Source organism: Colletotrichum siamense (genome assembly GCF_013390195.1).
Source record: "Colletotrichum siamense strain Cg363 chromosome Unknown KSG_Cg363_contig07, whole genome shotgun sequence".
NCBI lineage: Eukaryota > Fungi > Ascomycota > Sordariomycetes > Glomerellales > Glomerellaceae > Colletotrichum > Colletotrichum siamense.
In genome coordinates, this window is record NW_023501020.1 from 1,343,009 (window position 1) to 1,362,597 (window position 19,589).

Sequence of the window (19,589 nt, forward strand, 5' to 3'; positions counted from 1 at the left end):
CGCCCAAAGGCCGAGATTCACGTCGATAGTTGGTCTGGGATGCAACTCCCAGAGCCTTCTCAGGTTGCCATCCGCCCACGGGAATATTAGATGGTAGCTCCCCATATGCTTATAGGTAGCCAGCAGTTTGATTAGGTGCTCGTGAGAATTAATACTAAACCTTTTTAGTGTCTCCACCTCTTTGTGAAACGCTTTTTCGTCGGGAGAGAATAGCTTTTTCACAGCAAAATATGGATTTATGCCCTTTATATTCAACTCATAGTTAGACATCATTATCATAATAGAGAATTCTTGATACAGGTTGAGACAATGACGTACCTCTGGTGTGTCGAAGCTATGGTGAGAAGGGTGGATTCTGACCTTGAAAACAGTTCCATAGCCGCCAAGTTGTGGGTTTGACAAGCTCCTCTCTTCCGACTCAACGAAAGGCAGCAGTATCTTGGGCTCCAAAGGGTAATTCAAGACCTTGTTAGCCTTGTCTGCTTTCGTGAAGATCGGAGAGAGCAAAGACCATTGATTCCTTTCAAAGGTCTCGATTTCAATGTGCTTCCATCCATTGAATGCTTTGATTTTGTCAAACGGCGCGCTTTTCCGAAGCAGTTGAAAACCTCCGCCCTTTCTCTCTAGCTTGAAAGGGAGGTCTTTGTCGCGGAGGCCTTCCGCAATGAAATTGGTTATTGTCTCGGGTTTCTCGATCAAGAGCAGAATGGCAAAGAGCTTAAGTCCTGTTGTGTACTTCTCCTCCGAGCCTTCGAGGCGATGTTTGCGGCAAACATATTCCGCTATGTTCTCCAAGCTGGCGTCGTTGATGGTTTCGTCGCCAGTCGCTCGTTTCAGTTCCTCTACCACTGCTTCTTGGGTAATAAGGCTCTTCAGGGCTTCAATTGGTACAAAGGAACCCATTTCCTCATGGGGATGAACAATAGCTTGAGCTCTCAGTCTTGTTCCCAGGTCCCCAGTTTCTAGTTCCGGAAGGGTAATCGGTTGTGAATCTTCATCGGCCGGAAAGGCTTGTCCGGTCTGGTCCACGAGGTGGTCCTGAGTTTCTCGCGCGAGTTCTTCAACGGGATCATGCTTCAGCTTTTCGCTCCACCCATAATCGTTAACTGTGCTGCTTTCTTCTGTATCCAAACCAGGAACCTTCTTGCGAATAATGTCGCTGTCTGCTTCTTGATTGATGTCATCGGGCGTGGTCACAACCAGACCAGGGATGCGCTCGGCCGAAACATCGTCCTCGTGCTTCGGTGTATTGATGTTGTTACCACGCATTGCGGCAACTGAAGGGGAGGCCTCCGAGCGCGCATTTCGCACGGCTTGGTACTCATTTGAGGGCTATGATCCCAATTAGTGACCCAAAAAGAATCATCGGTCCCAGCACCTTGGGGGAGACTGCCTGGCACGCGGTTATCTTACAAATTCAATGCCCAATCCATTGCCTCCACTGAACTGCCGTGGTACAGCCGCTCTACCTTGGTCAGGCTTGAAATCATCACCGCTATTTGCCTCTGGTGACCTTTGCTTGGGTTTGGCCACCTTTGAGCGGCGTGTTGGAGATGTTTCAAGCTGCTTTTGATCCGACATACTGACTTCCTCGTCCCCGGCGCTACTCTGAGGGCTACCGGGAAAGTGTACGGGGTTATGCCTGGGTCATGGTTCATAAGGAGGCAGGAAAAGTCATATTTCGGCAAGAGCCTCATTGGGAGGGAAAAGGCTGGACATTCGCCCTCCATGGTTGAGATCCAGCCGGACCAATGTGACCAAGGTTGGTGGTGGCAATGCGCTAATGCAGCTGGCTCTGCTGGAAGGTGATTATGCGAGTGTTCACACCACCACGATGCAACTATCCACTAGCGAGGATTGAGAGGTGCGGGCAATGATGTCTCCGTGCTAGCCTTGCTAACCATGGCACCATGACCTTCGTCAGAGGACCTGAATGAAAAGAACCTGCAGAACAACAAGCTATCACGAAAGGATTGTAGTTCGGGACCAGCTTCACGCATTGACTTTATTTATCTTTGCTTCTGGTTAACATTTCGTCCCATAGGTAGCTATACGTATGATTTTTTAATTAGCTTTGAATAAAACATCTTCGGCTGTCAGGCGTAATGCTTGCTCAAGACTTACGCGTGATGTCAAGCGCTGGCGCAAGACGCATTGTACTTAATTGCATCTTGATTATGATAGCGACGCTGCCATTTCTCGTGTCGCACGACTATTGTAACCCCCACGATGACTCTGGACAGATTCCCTGATCCCAAAATGTCAAGACCCTCCGAAGTTGTGACCTCATTTTCGGAACCAACTGCGTTGATGCGTCAGCTGGCATGCATGGATTGAGTAGGTGATAAGCGGCGCAGCCATCCTCATTCCTCAATGGAGCCCGACAAGATACCTCTCGTAGTATCCAATGAATCAGGCACTGTCAACAGACCCTCGTACTTTCAGTCTAGATGAGCACATGTCTCAGCTCAGCTCAGTTCCAGAATCCCGATTAACACGTCCATGAGATGGTGGTCAACGGCGCCACACCAGGAGGCGGTTTCGTCGTGATCAATCAGGCTGGGGCAAGGGATTTTCTACTTTAGCGCCTGGGAGGGTCAGATGGAAGGAGGTTCGGAGGAAGGGATGGGTTGAAACAGGCAAATGGTACATTAGGGGTCAGCTGATTCCATTCTCATTGGCGAGCCTGGCCACACACACACAAATTAGTAGGGTGCCTAATGGGGCTAACTGCAACAATAGTGGTGGTTATCTCCTCAGCCGTAGAATCAATAAGACCAAAAGCCGACGTTCTGGCTGCGTCGTGTGCAACCCATAGTGGTTGCCCCATTCTGCCACCAGCACCCTTCAACCAAGTGGACAGGAAGACCAGGGAACAGAGCCAACCGGCTGGTAACGGGGAGGCCTGGCGTTTGCTTCCGTGGTATGCCCTGGAATTTGAGCATAGCGACATTTGACACATGTTCGTCCAGGGGTTTGCGCTCTGTAGAAGCTAGCTCGACGCGACACACGCTCGATTCCGAGGTTTGTCTCGTAACTACCGCTTGGCCCTTCTCCCCAAATCTGGTGGCTTGGGTGTATTCTCGGTGACCGATGCATCCTTTGGCTATAATCTTCCAAGGGCCAGAGCCTCGCTAAGGCACAACCCTGTGTGATGTCTTGTACCTAAACAGAATGACCTAGCACTGCCTAGCTGGTTGTAATTTACCCGATAACCCCAAGGTTCCAGAGCGTATGATCATTTTGTCAGTAAGTGGTATAAATCTGCAGGTGCCTGCGCGGTTTTCAAGATGAGGCAGCATCCTTCCCTCAGTCTCTACACCCTACAAGCACTTCTTCACCATAGTTTGCTACAGGAGTTCACCAAGCGTCGCTTGTGTCTCACATTCTACTTGCTTCTTGCGATGAGTATCAGCTGCGATGGGTCCCAAGGATCAACGTCCACGTCCGTGAATCAGCCAGCGGGGGTCGTGAGAAACATACACTCCCGGTATATCAGAAACCCTTCCGTACTATCAAGAAGCTTGCGGGAACACTACGGCTCTGGAAACTTTGCAATTGAGGTCAGCCCTTGAATCCAAAAATTACTGGCAGAATGACATTTAACATAAAACCGCAGCTCCGTCAGAACGTGTTCTTGATCAAGACTCCCGAAGCTATACCCGACGACATTCTCAATCCCAATTTGCGAAACATGTTACACCAAGTTCCGGCATCATTATGAACAGAAATTTTAGGGTGCCTGGATTAAACAAAACACGATACGCAAGTTTCACAGGCGGCTTATCAGGTGGTTGGAGATAATCTGAGGGGGCACATAATACGCTAGATTCATTGTCCCTCTTCCTGTATTCAAGACGATTGGGATCAATAGCGGAGTTCAACATGATTATACGAAGTCTGAAGTTGCTGCTTGGTTTCGTCAATTCACCCCGATCCAGTTCAAACCAGGTCGAACTCAAAGAAAGCCATGCTTAACTATCTTGGGACCATGACAGAGTCATATCACAGACGATATCTTGCGCGAAACATGCTATCCTGCCGAGAGGCCACTTAAGAGATCTGCACTTCGTCTAGGAACCGGCAAGCTTCAACGGCCATGTTTGATGCTGTCTACTCTGATAGTTCACTCAACCACGACTACTTGCGTCATATCACGCTCAATTAATTGACGCCAAGAAACAATAAAAGACCCGTTACACATATCACAGTTACTTAAATTTGGCGGGCTGAGTTAAAAGATCATGAGTGCCTTCTTAGTACCAATAGCTCCCCTGCTCAATACCTACAGAGGGTATCAAACCTCTGACATTGACTCGGAGCATTTCAGTCGTCTCATAAGAAGTATCAGTCGCTGACTAGACATAGCATAGTAACCGCCGAGAATGAACAGACTGAGGCACGCAGAGAATGCAATCAGGACCCAAAAGTATGGCGAAATAATCGCCTGGTCATCTCTCGGAAACCAATTGAAAAAGTCCGTAGAGAATATGGTCTAGAGTCAGTTTAAGTTAGACGCGCAGTAATCCTAGGGGGGGGGGGGGGGGGGGGGGGGGGAGGGGAAACTCACAGCAACGAACATGCTTGGAAGAAAGATCATTGAAAACATTGAAATGTTTTGAATACGCTTTCCATCTCGCTTAGCGTCTAGGGCAATATGCATGTTGGTTTGAGCGTGCCACTGAATGTGATTTTTAATGATCAGTCCCCCGGCATGGAGTTTGATATTTGTGTAGAATCTTACCAATTGGGTTGACATAGACACACCATCCACTCTCATCGTGCAATCGCGGATGTTCTCATCATACTCGTTCACGATGGAGCACAATCTGTTTTTGAACATATGGCCAATCCGAGCTGCTTTGTTTCCCTGGGGAATATTCTGGTGATGTTTCCCATTAGAAACCTCTGACTCCATATCGTAGCGTTGGAGAAGGTCTTCCGCATGCGTGAGCATATCTTTCAACTGAGTCTTCCAGTTGACTAGACCGTTTCGAATCTCTGTGGCCTTGAACCATAGATCAAGTGGTTCGGCATTGTCGGTGGGTAGTGGCGCCTTCTCGTCTCCGTCTTGCGTACTCACAGTAGAAATAAAACTTTCCAAGTCATTCTGAGCCTCTTGAACGAGAACCTTTAGATGCCTCTCGCGCTCTAACTCGGCAAATATGCCTGGGAAAAGCAGAGGATGGTGAATTGCATCTTGGGCAAATCCTAGCCTGTCCAAGATCTGTGTCTCAATCTCAGGCGTGGTTCCGAAAAATATGGCTGAAGTCGATCTACTCTTCAGACAGTGGGTGACTGTGAGTGCTATGTCGTTTGACCAATAGTTCGAAGACCGGCAATGATACACTGAAACGCCACAGCTGTCAGAGGATGATTCAAGCGTTTTCATGGATTTGCCAACCTAGTGCCGGTTGTGGATGGCTTTCATCCCCGAGATCCACTTCACCCGCTGAAAAGACTGCAACATCGCCTCGACTAATAACTCGAGAGATCCCGCTGTGAATCAGAAGTCTCTCGGCAATGACTTGAAAACATTCGTATGAGAACGGGAGATATCGAATACTCTTTTCACGACTTAATGGAGTCTGACTCGTTGCTCTCCGAGCGAAGCTAACAGTGAAGGTCAGACCCCTGCACTTGAAGCGACTGCACGAGGGAAGGTAGATGGAGGACCTACAGCAGGACGATACCATCTGGACTCTGGTCGGCGTTCTGAGTTAACAGAGTTAGTCAAAGTAAGCTTCAGCACGTAAAAGACGCAAGTCTTGCAAGCGAGACTTACCTGTAGGGTCCATTGCTCTAAGTCTCGGTCTGCTAGAGTATAATCTTGAACCTTGGCTCTTAGTCAGCCCTTACGCTTCAAATCATGGGCATCACCTCGCGCACATCTTCGTCTGGAAGTACCCGAAGTACCCTCGCCAATTTCGGTTCGTATTGGAAGACCCTTTTCAGGTCTGTATCGCATCGATGCAACAGCGACCCATCCAGTAGCCAGTCCATAATGCAAAATATAGCGGCTATGATGGAACAAGGTTTGAAATCGGGACAGATTATTGCATAGAGCCTGTCACGAATGATGATCACCCAATGGGTATTTGACTGACCCGGCATCCTCGTTCCTGCAAGAATGGTGCTCTCCAGCTGCTGCCAATTCCCCGCCCTGACAAGCCAGCAGACACATCCGGTTGTTAGCAATCTTACTCCTGCAAGACGATGACCACACAGAATTTGCAAAGCCTTGGATGCCATGTTGGCAAGGCATCTTGCGGTGGCCAGCAGGTGGGGGGTTGAGCTTCATCGAACCCCGCTTCTTGAGCGCTTTAACGTCCCATCGCGCAATGAACGTTGACGCGGTAAATACCAGAGAGAGCTCTGAGAAGTACCGTATGCAAGATTCGCAGACTGAACGCAACCATTCAAGCAGGCTCTGCTGCAGGCTGACTATGGTCCATTCAAGACCCGTGTTGAGAATGACGACCGTCCGGTGGAGCGGGGGTTCCGCCCTACGATTTGAAGCGGCCCGACTAGCGGGACGATGCCGCATTATGCGGCGGTGCCCAACAAAGCCCTGCGCCGGCATTCTGCCTGATTCATAGACGGCAGGACGGCAGGATGCGAGCCATATCCAAGGACCACAAAACCCAATTGTAACAAACGAATAAGGCATCAGGGGTTCCCTCAGACACGACATATAAACGGCGCACGATAAAAGGACTGACCTATCGCACCACGCACCGAAAGCGACCCGGGACAATCTCACACCCCAAGCCAGAAGAGCACATTTTATATCTCATCACTACCTTTCTGCCAAGGTGTCCAGCCAAGATGGTCAAGCAAATCATTGATGGTCGATACGTAGATGAAACCATACTGCAGCAGAAGCTCCGGGAATTCTTCCCAAAAGGCAGTGTCTCAACAATAGTAGGCTAGACTCATCGAATGCCGAAATCCCTGAAAAAACGCTTGTCTCATTTTGGTTTCCAGTATCGACGAGGGAAGTGGCAGATAACAGTTCCCCGCGACCTAACAAAGGCAGGTCTAGATCTTTTCGGGCACGGTCACCTGGACTGACATGGTTTCATTGTCTAGGAAGAAGAGCAGAATATCCATGACGCAATGGGACACTACGCTTCAACTGAAAAAGTTTCACGAGAGTCAGGAACTCGTTAGGGACATATTTTCAAGCATCCCGATAGGTTTTTGCTGTAATGTGGTCAAAAGCACGAAGATGAGGCTGAGACTCTTTCGATTTTAACTTAGAAGGGAAGAAAAGACTTTCCCAATGTTACGAGACCGACGTGTATGTCGTCCAAGCAGCATCACGCCATATAGTAAAATTAGACATTGTTCCATGCCCATAGATAGTTGATGTATATTCAATGGCGCATTACAAGTACAGACCCATGATGTTAGTTCCTGTGAGGTCCAGTGCCAGCATCTGGAAACAGATGATTGCCGAGGCCGGTCCGTTGCCTCGGCGGCTCCTCCGTACGCCCCAAATGGGTCCTTAAGTTCGGATGTGATTGCTTGATGGAATCAAGAGCGTCCGAGGTGAGTGTTACTTTGACTGCTGCTGATTCCTGACACGTCTCTGGCAGGGCCCATGGGACTGCATCAATACAATAAGCTTCACTGCGAGCGCATTGCTCCTCAAGCTTTTGCAGCCGAGAGAAAACCGCATTGCAAGGCGCCCTCTTTCTGGTTGCTGACTCGACAATCAACATTTCCTCCTCGACAAACTGCAAGAGGTCGTGTATGTATTGAGTACAACCACTATGGTTATGCAACCCCTGAAACCACTAGGAAAGAACTTAATGATGGGTTCATTTTCGGATAAAAGACCACTTACCCTTGTGACCTTTGGCTTAATTTGGGCGCCCATGCTGCCAGCGCCACCCAATTCTTGTTGTCGAAGATCGACAATGTCAAAAAAGAGATCTGACATAACATTTTGACCCCATATGGAAGTTGGCGTTTGCCGATAGTCGGTAAATCTTTCAAGCAGATGACATCCACCTAGCATCCACGTTGCGAATTCCACAAAAACGCATCCCAATGTCCAAATATCCCATGATCGAGAGATATGAGCTCCTTCGATATCGCATTCAGGCGGTCTATAGCTGGGCGTACGACCGATTCCTGAGGTGTTTGGTATTCCAGACCGGCTGGCTCTGGTGTGGAAGGCTCCGAGACCAAAGTCAGAAATAACCAATTTTCCCATGTCCTCAGCATGGTTCTTGAACCAAAGGATATTTTCAGGTTTGATATCGCCGTGCCGTCCATATCGAGCCGCGTTTTCCGCGCTGCCCTCGACCCTGCCAGGATAATCGTGGATCCGTGCCAGACCATCGGCCATTCCGGCGGTCTGTCTCGCAACCCATTGAACCAGATGTCGGCTCATGGTAGGTTTCGAATTTACTTCTTCCCAGTACCTTAACAAATCACAATCTGCCCACGGGAATAAAAAGTGGAAAAAGCCCTTTTGACTCCACGTGGTCAAGAGAGATATAAGATGAGGGTGAGAATTATCGCTCTCGAACTTGCGAAGGTTTTGGAGTTCTCGTTGGAAAGCGCTCATATCTGACGACTTAAGCTTTTTCAACGCAAAGAAGCACTTTTAATCTGTCAGTAACGAGACTGTCTGAGGAATTTCAACCCACCCACCTCTGGGTCTGTTTGATCAAAATCATGGTGTCGCGGATGGATTTGAATCTTGAACACCTCGCTGTAGCCGCCGACTCCACCATTTTCATGCGGACTGCACTCTGACATGAGCGGTAGGATGACTCTATCATCAAACTTCCGGTACTGGGCTTCGGTCCCAGAAACTCTCGATAGAATGGGAACACTCAATGTCCATTGCCAGTCATCAAATGATTTCAGGGCATTGTGATTCCATTTCAGGAAACATTTGAGTGGAACGTCGAGAGCATTACGCTTCCGAAGATCAATATTGCCGTTTTCGTCAGAGTTGACTCTTTGCAGCGGCAAGTCTTCGTCGCAAACGCCTGTGACAGGCTTGACAAACCGTCCAATCGACCGGACCTTGTCTATGAGGCAAAGAAGAGCGAAGACCTTACCATAAGATGGCCTATTCTTGTCCTGGTTGCAAATATCATGTGCAAGACGGTCAAGATCATCTGGGTTGTCGTCTTCGAACTCATTATCGAGCTCTTGCCTGACAGTTTCAAAGCATACGATATTCTCCAGGTAGCCAGCCGGAAGATAGCCCTCCGTCACCTCAGGTTGCGGGTGCTTTTGGAAATGACGCCTGAGTAAGGCTTCTAATGCAAGGTCGGCATGAGAGCTCCCCGGGCCAGGGCAAATTGGCCCGGGTGCCTCCTCATTGGCCCTGTTGCGACGGCCTACGCTCGTTTGCTCACTCGCCGCCGATTGGTGCTGCCTGGAAATAGTCTCGAGAACAGGATTGCCACGGATTGCGTCTAAGGACGGATTGGGCTCCTGTCTCGGGACGTCAAAATGTGAATCAATCACTCATTTGTTTCAAAATTAAGTCATTCTTACAATTACAATGCTTGGTAGTGGTGGGCCCAAGTCGTCGCTCAGTGTGCGTGAATGATGGTAAGGCGAGAAGTCTTCTTCTCGCCGCTGAGCCATGATGTCTGCTTCCATGTGACGAAACGGGATCTAGCAGTACTGATACAAGTCGCGTGAATAATACCATGGGTCAGCGTCGGATGTGTCATATGTGTGAGTGAACTGCAGTTAGGTGTGTCAGAGAAGGGTCGGTCTTTTTTGTGACCCCCTCGATACGGCGCGAAAGGATGACTACTTGGGTGCGACGCACGAAGGCAAACAGGCGAAGTCGCCGATTGTTTGCCTTGCGTTGCCCACTGGCGAACCACCGGAGCACAGCCTGATCTACGGACCCTTCTAATTCCAAAGGGAGGCAGGCTGTGCATCGAGCGGGACATCCGCTTGCCCCCAGGAGCAAGACCTCTTGTCGGTGACGAAAATGGCCAGCTGACGGGTCTGCAGGCAGACTGTCATTCCACCGCTTCGCACCAGAAGAATTGGCATTTTCCTTCTACTTGTGGGCCTAACTGCGCACTACTGCAACTGCAGTACAGGTGTGTAGGGCCTGCAGGCGCTATTCGGTCGATGTTGGTAAATTTTCGGGGCGGGTAATGCAGGGGTTTACAGCTGCAAGTCTGGTTGGTTTGAATCAGGCTGCCAGCCTCCTGGGCTGTCGAGGCAAAACAATCGACGGATATGCCCTGTCTTCTGATGGCATTCTAGGTGTCACCTCATGTTACTCACCCCTGCTGTTTGCAATACGCCGGGCCGATGTACAAAAGTTGTGATTGGTGAAAATCGTCGACCCCACTAGCCCCTTGCCAGTCTCTCAAGCCCATTTCATGCCCACGGTGCCCGTCTGCCCTACGCACCTGTGCCCTCCATTTTTTCTCCGTCGTTTGACTGATGCAAATTTGATACCCTTGATTTGAAGAAATGGATAGCAGTTTCACGACAAGCCGCCAGCAGAGTCACCATGCATCCCAGACCACCATATCGGGGAACTCAATTGCCCCAGATCGATTGTCTCAGTACCTGCGGATAGAGTTCCATCAACAGCCCTTCGAGATCGAGTCAAGAAGAAATTCCTACGTGATTCGAGGTCCCCGTAATCTTTCACCGGTATGTGTGTCCTTTACGACTTGTGAGCAATGTGCTGATCTTGGTGGCAATCATGAAGGGAGAACTTCAGAAGCTGCGCACTAAACGCACGTAGATGTACACATGCAAAATGGCTATGACCTGATTGTGGAAGTTCTTGGATTTTTTTGCCCTTGTTTCTGTGCTTTGGTTGGGGAGTTTGGGCGCACAGCAATCTAGCGTATCTAAAAACTGTTGGGAATGCCTCTAGTCTTTTGCGCCGGTCAATGTTCAAACTCGATTATGAACATCCATTAGTACATCAACGTCTCTTACTCAGAGGACGTTGCTTGCCAAACATGTAGTTAGCGGTGTATGATTTCATTTGTTGAATTCGAATTCTAGGAAACAACTAACCAGCAATGCTGGTACCCGAACTACTCTTTGCAAGATTTATGATTAAGCACGATAAATGCCGGCACAGCACTGTTCTATTAGCACGAAGCCTGCATTACTTTCGGGAATTCCACAACAGTCTCGTAAGGATGATTGTGTTAAATGATCATGAGACCCTCTTCATGGTAGTTCGGAGGGAGTTTTCAAGACCAAACAACATCAAAATACATGCCAGGTGAATACATAAACAGTTTCGGCCAATGTTTTGACGGTATGATGACGAAATACCGTCATTTGGCGAGTTAAGCTTTCCTAAACTCGAATTCCGTGTCAGGATGCTGCAAACCTTTGACTGGAATTGACATGAGGCAAGAGTGATCAAAGACTCCTTGAAATTAATCTGACCTATCTTTCGCTCCTTTCCAACAGCCGCACTCGTTTTCTCCTGTCCTCCGTACCATCATCCTCATCCTCGTCCAAACTCTTTTTCTGTCTCTCGTGTGGGTTGGCACTATGTGTTGCAGCATTGCTTGCTCGCACGCGGTCGTTTTCTACACTTGGTGGCTTTCTTAAAGTATCGAATGCAGCCGCAGACATGTCCGATACGAGCTTCGGGGTATTCTCTAATGGGCTCACTGGTCGGGGGCGATTTTCATCGAATTTGCTTTCACTGTCCAATGTAGACAGTGGCTTGTCGACATCGGCGGCGTCGGTCCTATTGCGTGGCTTGGGACAGCCTTGAAATGCGTATACACTGTCGTCCTCGCACAAGATGGCCATTTTTTGCAGCTTGCTCACTACCGCATCGCATTTATCTCGTTGGCCGGGAGAGATACAAATCATGTGGTGTAAGATATACGTGAGTAGGCTATGGAAGAATAATGAGCAGTCTGGATGGTTGTGCAGGCTTTCAATAAGCTGAAATTCCAGGTCAGTACCGCCTGTTCATTAAAAACATTACAAAGAGTTCAGATGACTCACCGTCGTCACCGAAGGTTTCAACACGGCCCCGGAACCTTTCCCTTGCTCATATATAATATCGAAGAATGTGTCCACTGGAAATTTGTGGTCTGGATCGTGGCTGTCTTGAGCGCGTTCGACTGAAAAATTGTCAACACCTTCCCAGCCCTTGAAATACCACACAACGAACTCCAGCAAAAGCATGCCCAGAGTCCAAATGTCATAGGCTTGAGACACGCTGGAGTGGACGTCGACCTCGGGTGCCTTGTAAGTCAAAGAAAACTTCTCCATGCCCTGAAACTTAACTATTTGACTTGATAGACCACGGTGGTATCTAGTCAAACCAAAATCTGAAATTCTCAAGTGACCTCCGCCAAAGAATTCACGCTCTGGCGGATCATCACAGAACCACAACACATTTTCTGGCTTTAGATCTCCATGCCGTCCAAAGTCTTCAGCGCCCATGAGGTTTGCGCCTGCGTCCTTGGGTGGATGTTGAATCAATTGAAGCCCTGACGCAATTCCGCATGCCTGTTGGGCCAACCACACAACAAGCTTATGGACTCTCTGGGGGGTATTGTATCGCTGCCACAATTCACGCAGGTTGCCATCAGCCCATGGAAACATAAAATAGTAATGCTCCCTGTAATGGTAGCTTGCTAGAAGTTTGACCACGTGCGGATGATCTTGACGATTGAACTTCTCAAATGCGATGAGCTCTTGGTCGAACTCTTGCTTGTCTTTGCTATGCATCTTCTTAATCGCAAAAGCAGGATTTGCTATCTAGATCTTGCAGTTAGCAAATCTTCAAAGTTGGGATACCACCAGTGGTAAAAGAGGGGCATCTAACAGTATCGTAGTTATGATGAGCCGCATGGATCTTTCTGCGAAAAACGTCGCCGACGCCTCCGAATACAGTGTCCAGCGGCGAACTCTCAAATTCCACAAAAGGAAGAACTATTTTCGACTCGAAAGAGTAGAATATAGGCTCGGTGGCGCTCATGTCGAAGAATGGCGATAGGAATATCCACTGCTCCTTGGCGAACGCAAGCAACTTTGGTTTCGGCCACTTGCGACTTCCTTCAAATTCCACGAGCCCACCATCGGCAGCTCTGTAGCAAAAATGCCACGGTGACTCCCGTTGCAATTCTAGTGGAAGATGTAAATCATGGAGACCTTCGGCTATTAGATCCGGTAGAGCGTTTAAGTGCTCGATTCGAACCAGGGTGGCAAACAATTTCTTTCTTGTTGTTGTTGTCTGATTACCTCCAACCTCTGTTGCATCGCATACGTGGTTTGCGTACTTATGTATTGCGTCAACGGGAAGTCCTAGCTGCTTCTTCAACTCTCGACGGACGTTTGGCCTCGATATAATCCTGTGGAGATCGTCTAGAGGAAGGAATTCCTTGCTCTCATCTGGTGGCGGTGACACAAGCTTTTCGTCAATCTGCTCCCAAATACCCCCAAAGACGCTCTCATCGTCAGACGCATCATCCGGTCTCAGAAACGTGGAAAGAAATCTCGGATCATCCGATATTGGGGTGGAGTGGTTGGTGTGAGCCTCGATTGTGTGCAAATCCGAGGGCGGTACTTTGTCTCCTTGTTGTGACGAGGACGATTTGGCGAAGGAGAAAGAAACACTGTCCAGTTCGTCGCGAGGACTTCTGGCTACTGATTCTTCTTTCGAGGCTCTCAGGTTGACCGAATGCCCACCAGAAATATTTTGCGTGTCTCCCTCTTGGTCAAGATCGATGCTCAGCGTTTGGAAACACAATACCCTCAGGTGACCAGCAATGTGCTTAGATAATTTAGCTCTTCTCGCAGATGATGCTAAGTCTCGGTCAACGACTCTGTCTGCACGAAACTCCGGGTTTATTTCGGTCGTGCCGTCCAAGAAACTCTCAGAAAACCTGACTTTTCGCTTCGGTTTTACCACCGTTGTATTTTCGAGGTCATGCCGACCTGACTTCGAGTCGTCTACTATGGCGTCGCCAGTATCCTGATTTGTGACAGACATGTCCACAGGCATTTTGCAAAGTAGGCATGTAGTATCTGTGTCTCCAGAAATGGATTCGTCGGGTCTTCTTCTAGTACGGCCTTCAGATGAGTGATGGATCCGGTGCATCCAATCTATGCCATGTTCACTCTCCATATGCTTTCGCCATAGAGAGTACTTTGAAAACCCAACAGGTGGATTTGCGCATTCCTCTGCAATGCAAACAAAAACGTCGAGGTCTTCGTCTACATGTTTCCTATGCTATGAATTAACTCAAATTCTTTCTCGATGGGAACTTTGATTTTATGTTGAAGAGACTTTCGGTAGAATTGATGAAAAGGTAGTGGAGGGCGGATGTCAAATAATACATGAGGAATAGCGTAAAGTGCGAGCTTACCTCCACCATTTCTCATCCTTGAGGTCCTTGTATACATACATCTTGCCACAAAACTGACATTGCAGCTTCCTCTCGGCATTCATTTCGCTGAGACCTTCGTCGAGAGACGGGGGCTTCGGATATTCCACTTCAACTTCGCCTGCCCATGATGATACCGTGCTAACAGGCCTTTGCGGGCTTGCAGTTTGTTTCTGTCGCTCAAGGCCCTGAAGTCGCTTAAAGTCTTCGCTGATGAATGTGGAAGGGTGCGTTGATGGCGGATTCGAGAACGGCGTACCCGCATTCAATCCTGCAGGATTCGACGATGAGCGTGACGCCCGGGTTTGATTCTCTTTCTTATTTCGGTCCAATTTTCCCTCGTACACTGTCTGCCGGTTCAGCCTGTATGAAATCCGTTGCTTTCGGTAAACCAATGACCTTCCTAACTGGTGTTTAAGCAAGTCATTGGCATGCGGATACTTGAAGAATATGATGGCATTAGCGAGCATTTCATATCTCAAGAAGCTTGCCTTTCCGTTCTCTGCGAATGCTTGGATCCGCCCCGGTAAGCTTCGTCGCGATGACCTTTCTATCATACTGGCAAGCCGGTCCAGTCTCTCCAACGCTCCAGAAATACCATGGAAAGTCCCTTCAAGATGTTTGAGCTTGGAAAGAAGGTCTGAGCCCGGAGGAACAGTCTCATTTGATGTTTCTGTCGCCGTACCAGATTTTGCACCGCCGGGTCCAACTCCGGATTCCAGATGCAGCCGCAGTGCTATGCAAGATCAGTCTCTTTTATCACACCGTTGTCTCCCTCCAAGAATAGAGTCTCAAATCGTTTTCATGGGGCAGCTTACCGGTTTTCAAATTCTTGACAATCAGATCAATCAAAATGAGAATCATTCTTTGTGGTTCCCCATGTCCACGCAGTCGAACATCGAGCCGCATAAATGGCTCTGCGAATACTCCGGAGTTGTTTGCCCACGCCCAAAAGCGCTGCTGAAGGTCTTTCAGGGCCAAAGCCCCCGAAACAATTTCCTCTCGAGCTATCTCAAACTGATCGTCGCACGCAATGGCCGCTGAATAAATCGGAAATTCCAATTCATCCATACTGACGTGCCCCGCGGCGAAGACGGAAAGGACATAGGCGTATGTAGCAAGAAGCAGGACAACGGCAATCCTCGGTGCTCCCCAAGAGGCAGGTCGTCGGCTTTCGTGTTTGTCGCTCTGAAGACACGAGAGATCGAGGAAAGCTGAGGTGCGGGACATCTCACCCGGGAGGGGTTCCTTGGTCACACATGTGTGCGTCTTCTTCCCGCCCGCCCAGGCCCCTTGAGATTCTATTGGCTTACCCTCTGTGTAGCCCCTCAAGTTGTCTTGGCACGGTACGGTGTGATGATACATACATACATGTACGTACAACCGCACACGCATGCTGACAAGTTGCTAAGCACCTCGCTACCGATATGTACTGGGCCATGTTTTTCTGCTGCTCCTGAAAAATTTCAAGCTCCTTTCCTCTCGCGTAAGCAAGTCGCCGCAGCTTTACCACGCACATCACACCACATCCCACCGAAGCATCCTTTCTTCGTACTTTCCTCAGCGTGCAAAGATATCCAAACATATAATGACACAAGATGGATTGGTCAAATAATCCAGTATCAAGTATTCTTGGCCGACTACAAAGATGCATCGGCGGCATTGTGTCAAGTATGGCTTGGGACAATCTCACCCCAGAAGACACGCACACTCGCAACGACATAGAACTCCTTTGCGTCGATGCAAGTCTTTTCGAATTGGACTCAAAAGGCACTGAGAATCTATCAGACGGAGAGACTTTGCGCTCATTCCGGGAATGGGTCGATGACAGCATCAAATTGGCAGATTCGGGCAAGCTAAACGAAGTGGATTGTAGAAAGGGCCAGAGACTATTGGAATCTATACAATGTGGCACTGCCCTTGATCGAGAGAATATCACGTCACTACAATACGGTTCTGCGGACAAGCCCAGATTGAAGCGCACCCATCATGTGTCGACCTTACTGCGGGACGCTTCAAGGAGCCTCTTCCATGCACTAGTCTACAGCTCTTGTTGCTGTGGAAGTCACATCGCCAGATTACACCTCAACGGCTTCGACATCACTGATGATAAAGCTGTAGGGCCGCGATTTGTTTTCTTCCTATCTTCAAGTCCAGATTCTCGACGTTGCCATTGGCAGGAAACCTCATTCAACATTCATACGTACGTCCACAAGATCTCAGTCGGCAATTGCAACTAACATGTAGTCTGCTTAGAGAAATAACCCCGTTGTCCAAGCAACACCATGAAAAAACACTATGCTTATTACTGCAAGAGTGTCGGATTCTTGGCGAGCCGTTAACAATGACATTACGTCGGGCCGCTGACGAAACACCAAGAATCATTGGTAAACGAGTCAGTGCCGTTTGTAGACAAGACCTTCCCGATAAGAGTCTTGGAGAACTCGTCGACCAGGATGAGCTCATCAACTGCCGATGGGGTGGCAAGTTTCCAGAAGCTTCGAAAGCTGCTCTCTGTCTGAACCTATCACTTGCATTGATACACCTGTCCGCCAGCGAATGGGTATCTCACCGCTGGGACATCGACAATATCTTCCTCGCATGTGACTCGCGCCAACAGAATCTCACGACATGGGATACAGACCAACCGTATCTATCAAGAAGGCTGAACATCGAACCGAGTTCAGATAGACTGGAGGATGAATGCGAAGCCTTTTTCAGCCCAGCCAAATCCCGCTTGCTTTCATTCGCTCAGGTGGTGATGGAAATCTACGTCGGGGAGCGCTTCGCCAAAAGCGCAAATTCGAAGGGGGAGAGATCTCGACTTCTCAGGAAACTTGTAACAGATGAAAACGTACAAAGATCGGTGCCGAAATCTGTACGAGAGGTCATTCAGTCATGCATTGACTTTGTAAGCCAGGGCGAATGGGACGAACAGCCGGACGATGATTGGCTCTTTACTGAAATCGTCTTAAAGCTGGACAATACCTTACGATTATACGCTCCACCTCCATCAAGACCACGCATAATTGAGGATAGCACCAACACCAAGACGCAAAAGCGAAAATCCAGAGGGGTTGATTTAGAATTGCGTTGCGACGAGGAACCAAAACGGTTAGTCGGCTACTCACTCTCACCGCTAGGACATTACTTTCTAACCTTTGTAGATTAAAACGCTCTCGTGGTGCCGACTGGTTTAAAATGTTCGAAGGAATTAAGGAAGTTCTTGGTGAGAGCATTGGCGACGATAATCACCCAAGGGCCAAGGTCGCTATTCTCGATACAGGGCTGACCGCGGAGGCGGCCGCCAAGTTTGACCAACCCGAGTCGAATTATCGTGACTTCACAGCCGAGCCAAAAGAAGTCATGAACGACAGTACAGGTCACGGTACATCTGTATTTGAACTCGTTTGCAGAGTCTGCGAGACTGCAGATATTTTTGTCGCTAGGGTCTGGGAAGGAAGCAGTGCAACTGCTGACACAGTCCAGTCCTCAATCAAAGTATGTGCCTATATGTACCTACTTTCCGTATCGTCCCTTGTTTTGGGATTACTGACTGATACGACGGCTTATAGGCTTTGGAATGGGCAATGAAGAATAACGTTGACATCATTTGCATGGCCTCCGGTTTCCACTCTGAACCGCCTGAACTACGCGAGGCGATGTTGAAGGTCTTCGCGGCCAATATACTAGTTTTTGCAGCAGCTTCAAATCACGGCAATAGCAGGAGGGTCAGCTTTCCAGCTCGGTGGGATGATCTTGTGTTCTGCATGTTTTCCACAAACAGCGACGCAAAGAATTCCCGGTCCATTAATCCAGCAGGACTCGGCAATGATGATTTTGCCATATTTGGAGAAAACATACGACTTTATTCAGGGCAGATCGATTCTGGCACGTCCTACGCGACGGCAATTGCTTGCGGTTTTGCCGCTCGTCTTCTGGATTTCTCAAGACAGGAAGAGGTTGTCAAAGAGAGGTTTGGGAAGTTTGGTGATAGGATCAAAGAGAAGAGAATTCTAACAAGGGTCTTTCGAGATATCAGTAGTCAAGATGAAGGATATCGGTGCATTGTGCCCTGGAGCCTGCTTCCAGAGGAGCTACAAGGGCAATTTGATGGCTTCACAGATGAGGAGATAAGAGATGCTAGGGAAAGAATCTGCATCAGGATTTCGCGGTGCGCCGGAATGCTTTAGCTGTAGCAAGCTGATGAGTCAATGTATACCCTAGGAATCCTTCTCTTAAGTCCTGGTATGTTCCTACATTCCGTCCCTAGCAACTATTAGATACATCTCTTCCTCCGTTTCTGGCAATTCCACTTTGAATGTATCGAAAGCACGTATCTCCAAGTTCTCTGCAACGTCATTGATGTTGGGCGCTGAGTTCTCGGAGCCAAATGTTGCGCCATCAGTGTAAGTCTTATGCTCAAACTCGGAGCGAAAGGCAGTCTTTGAAAGCTCAGTAAGGCGGACCGCCCAAATGAAGTCATTTGCGTGACGAGCAGATATCGTTCTTCGATTAGTTTGAGAAACACCCATATTTATCTCTGCCCCAACAACATCCACCATGTTCCTTAGTGACACATGTTAATGAGCTTTCTTATTTAGATCACTTTGCTTTTCACTCACATTCCAGGATTAAGTTCGGTTGATTTCCCGCTGGAGGTGGTTTGCTCACGGGCGCAACCTCGAGCGATCATGAGACCTGAGATCATGAAGAGCTTGCAGAATCCAAAGGTCTTTACACGTTCAATGTGCTCCGCAACTTGTGGTGACTTGAGGCAATGCTTGATGTAGTTTCTCGTCGGCCGAATAATCTGAGTGTCTAGTTGATCGAACTGCCAGCTGTCTTCCACAGTGTTTTGGAATTGGGCCCCAAGGCCGGCCTGGACAGTCAGGCCTGCTGCTGCTGCTATGGGAACATTGGCTTTTGCCCCAGCCTGGAGACCTCTGTCCGTAGCGGTCCCCCAATGGAAGTCGGTTGCGGTTGTCTGCTCAATGCGCATGTCCCTTGGAAATGGGACCTGCCCCTCGGAGTTTATGACCTGGTCCAACTGCTTCAGACTTGGGACAAGATGGCCGAGGAGGAGACTTCCGGTTGCCTCCCCCCGTGCCATTCCTGGTTGAGTATACTCAGGCGCCAGGAAGTGGGAATGTCGTAGAACGAACCAGCATTTATCCATAATTGTTGAGGATAATGCTGTAT

At 48.8% G+C, this 19,589-nt stretch overlaps 2 protein-coding genes across 2 annotated transcripts; both read right to left on the minus strand.

Annotated features, from left to right (window-relative positions):
- Window positions 1-4,297: 4,297 nt before the first annotated feature.
- On the minus strand, window positions 4,298-4,843 carry CGCS363_v010689 (uncharacterized protein; the record flags this gene model as incomplete). Its single annotated transcript, XM_036642538.1, has 3 exons — window positions 4,298-4,495; window positions 4,571-4,681; window positions 4,745-4,843. 3 exons carry the CDS (start codon window positions 4,841-4,843, stop codon window positions 4,298-4,300), a joined length of 408 nt encoding a protein of 135 aa, XP_036492570.1.
- Window positions 4,844-8,591: 3,748 nt separating this feature from the next.
- CGCS363_v010690 (uncharacterized protein) lies at window positions 8,592-9,621 on the minus strand (the record flags this gene model as incomplete). The annotated part of the gene is made up of 3 exons (XM_036642539.1): window positions 8,592-8,596; window positions 8,664-9,465; window positions 9,529-9,621. The coding sequence occupies 3 exons, from the start codon at window positions 9,619-9,621 to the stop codon at window positions 8,592-8,594; spliced, it is 900 nt and encodes a 299-aa protein (XP_036491963.1).
- Between the last annotated feature and the right edge of the window lie 9,968 nt (window positions 9,622-19,589).